The sequence below is a fragment of the Mizuhopecten yessoensis genome, unplaced genomic scaffold (genome assembly GCF_002113885.1).
Source record: "Mizuhopecten yessoensis strain PY_sf001 unplaced genomic scaffold, ASM211388v2 scaffold8745, whole genome shotgun sequence".
Taxonomy (NCBI): Eukaryota; Metazoa; Mollusca; class Bivalvia; order Pectinida; family Pectinidae; genus Mizuhopecten; species Mizuhopecten yessoensis.
In genome coordinates this window covers 1257593-1260705 of record NW_018407700.1, presented here as the reverse complement: position 1 = coordinate 1260705, position 3113 = coordinate 1257593, and the positions used below count along the sequence as shown (strand labels likewise).

Genomic DNA, 3113 nt, shown 5'->3' with positions numbered 1-3113 from the left:
TCTACAACCTTGGCTTGAACATCCATATCCTACATACAAATCAATAGCCTCTATCAATCTTGTTCATGATATTTACCAAACTATAATTCTGTTTCTTGTTTATAGTTATAAAATAACTTTTTGATCTAAGTTCCAAGTATCCAAATCAAAGAGATGTCAATTACATCCAATTACCTCCCTTGATGGAATTCAATTTAGTCCTATATAAATGATCTAAAAGATACTATCATCCTCTGAATCAGTGGAGTGATGACCATAGGATACAATGAATGAAAAGGAAAGGGTAGGAGGGTGGGACTCCTTAAGTTATGTTAATTATTACACCATCATGGCTGAAGAAGTCCACGTATGCTTCATAAACGTTAGCTGTTTAATTGTATAAATATGAAATGTGGATTTTTTTGTACAGATGTTTGTATACACATACCAAACAGATAAGTTTTGTAGATGTAGTGTCTTGTATGTTTAACAGACGAAATATGGATGTTTTGATACGGGAAACCTATTTACATGAGAATACATGTACATACAGACTAGCAAAATTGTATATAGCATGAACATAGAATGCATCAATACATTCTATTAGTTTTTGAGATATCTCTCCTCAGACTTTAATTATCGTTTTGTTATCCTAAACGTGGAATTCTCTTTAACCCCTACAACTATTTTTATGATATTCATTGTGTATATATACGTAAATACCAAATTGTTCTGCTGCCCATCCTTCTCATATTGGAGGATCAGTCATTTGTTATGCTCAAAAACGTCTTGTTTCTTTTGATACGTTCAAGTACATGGACGTGTTTATGTTTTCTCCTACTTTTCCATTTTTGTATATATTTTCATATGTTAGTTGTATATAGCATACCCAATGTACCCCATATCAGTTTCAAAAAGTTTTATACGAGTTCCTTTGCCTTACTCTGTGCATTTACCACTACTGTTTTTAATTTCAAAATCGCAAAATGCCTATTGATTTAGTGTGGTACAGAGTGGCAATAGGGACATACTACCTAAAAATGCATGGCGTTTTAATATCATATGTATGTAAATGCACACTTCTTGATATATTACTTTTTGTCTTTCTGTTGCTTGGTAATCGAAAACTACTTGCACTCACGAGTATAAAGTTCTATTATTTACTGAAACACACCTTGATGATAATGTACCAAACTCTGATCTTTTGATTGAAGGTTTCTCAGAGCCACTCCGACTAGATAGAAACTGTGTTGGTGGTGGTGTAATGATCTACATAGCCGAAGATGTTCATTTTAAACGTCGACACGATTTAGAATTTCCAGGGGGTGAAATCATATGGATTGAACTGAATTGTACTGGTAGCTCATACCTTATCTGTACTGTGTACCGTCCTGAAGGATCCAATATATCTTTTTGGGACAATGTCCAGACCTCCATAGAGACAGCTTTTAACTATACTACCAATGTCATCATACTTGGCGATATTAATATTGATCTGTTTACAGTTCGAAACCATAGACTTAATGATATTATTATTCTTTTTACTTAACCAATGTAATATATGAACCTACCAGGGTTACTGCGAACACACAGACTCTGATTGATCTTATATTTGTAAGTGATACTGTTCATGTTCTAGAATCTTCTGTTATACCTGTTGAAAAAAGAATAAGTGACCTGACTCTGCCACACATGTTGCTATCAAATTACCAGGTAAAAGTACGAATACATACAAACGTGATGTATGGATTTATAAAGATGCTGATTATGATAAGTTTAATAATCTGATTAGGAATTTTTCGTGGGGGGAACATTTTGAAAATTGTAATGTAGATAAAGCTTGTGATATTTTCACTTCATCATTTCTCGAGTTTGCTAATCTATGCATACTAAAAAAACCAAATAACTGTTAGGAAGAATGATAAACTCTGGTTTAATTCAGAATTACGGAGGGAAATCAGAAAAAGGGATAGGTTACACAAACAAGCACGTAGATTTAATCGTCCATGCGACATTCTGAAATTCAGGCAACAGACAAACAAAGTAAACAATATGAAGAAGTATGCTAAAACATTGTTTTTTGAAAATATTAACGGAATTATTGATAACTTTGCCTTGCATGGTCCTAAACAATATTGGAAACTTATGCATCGACTTATTGGTAAAACAGCCAAATCAGAATCAATTCCCTCCTTATATGACAGTGATACAGGTGAGTTTGTGTATGCTGATAAAGTAAAAACAGATTTACTCAATAAGTTTTTTTGTTCCATTGCTAATAATATTGATGAACCCACTATCATCCCAGAATTTCCTTCAAGATGCCCTAATTCAATTGAAAATATGGTCTTCTCTGTTACCGAAATAAAGGATATTCTTTTAACTTTGAAGCTAAACAAAGCTACTAGAAAAGATCAAATTAGTCATGCAATGTTAAAAAATACTGCAGAACGTGTTTGTATACCTCTTCAATTGCTTTTTAATTTATCTCTAAGTCAATGTAAGTTTCCAAGTCAGTGGAAAACAGCTATAGTAATACCTTTATTTAAAAAAGGTGAGCGTTTTCTTTCTTCTAATTACAGACCTATTTCTCTTCTTAGCACTGTCAGTAAAGTGCTTGAACGAGTAATGTACAAGCATTTATTTAATTCTGTCATCGATAACAACTTCCTGTATAAACACCAGTCAGGCTTTGTTCCAGGTCATTCTACTGTCACACAATTACTAGAAATGTATCATAATATTTGTTTATCATTAGAAAATAAGTGCCAAACATGTATGGTATTTTTTGACATTTCAAAAGCTTTCGATAGAGTTTGGCATGATGGCTTAATGAAAACAAGAGGCCCAATGGGCCTGCATCGCTCACCTGGTATAAAACTCACACTTGTAACCTTAAAAGTGATCTAAAATAAAGCTACAGGCAAAATATCAGTATTTATGATTAAAATTCGTTCAAAAGACCCTGTTATTTTTTTTTTAAACATTTAACCCCTGTGATTGAAAGTCGAACAAAGTCATTATGTTGAACACATTGTATAGCCTTTCATCTCAGGATGCAACTTGCAAAGTATAAACATCCTGGGACCCATGGTTATTCATAAGAGGTTGTTTAAAGATTTTAAACAAATTTG

General features: G+C 32.9%; 1 protein-coding gene across 1 annotated transcript in view; it reads right to left on the bottom strand.

The window, feature by feature from the left end:
- The window catches only part of LOC110456442 (activating signal cointegrator 1 complex subunit 3-like), a 356696-nt gene that overhangs the window by 170234 nt on the left and 183349 nt on the right, over positions 1 to 3113 (bottom strand). Inside the window, exon 33 of the mRNA XM_021507214.1 lies at positions 1170 to 1248. Coding sequence (XP_021362889.1) covers positions 1170 to 1248 — 79 coding nt within the window. The remainder of the gene's footprint in view (positions 1 to 1169; positions 1249 to 3113) is intronic.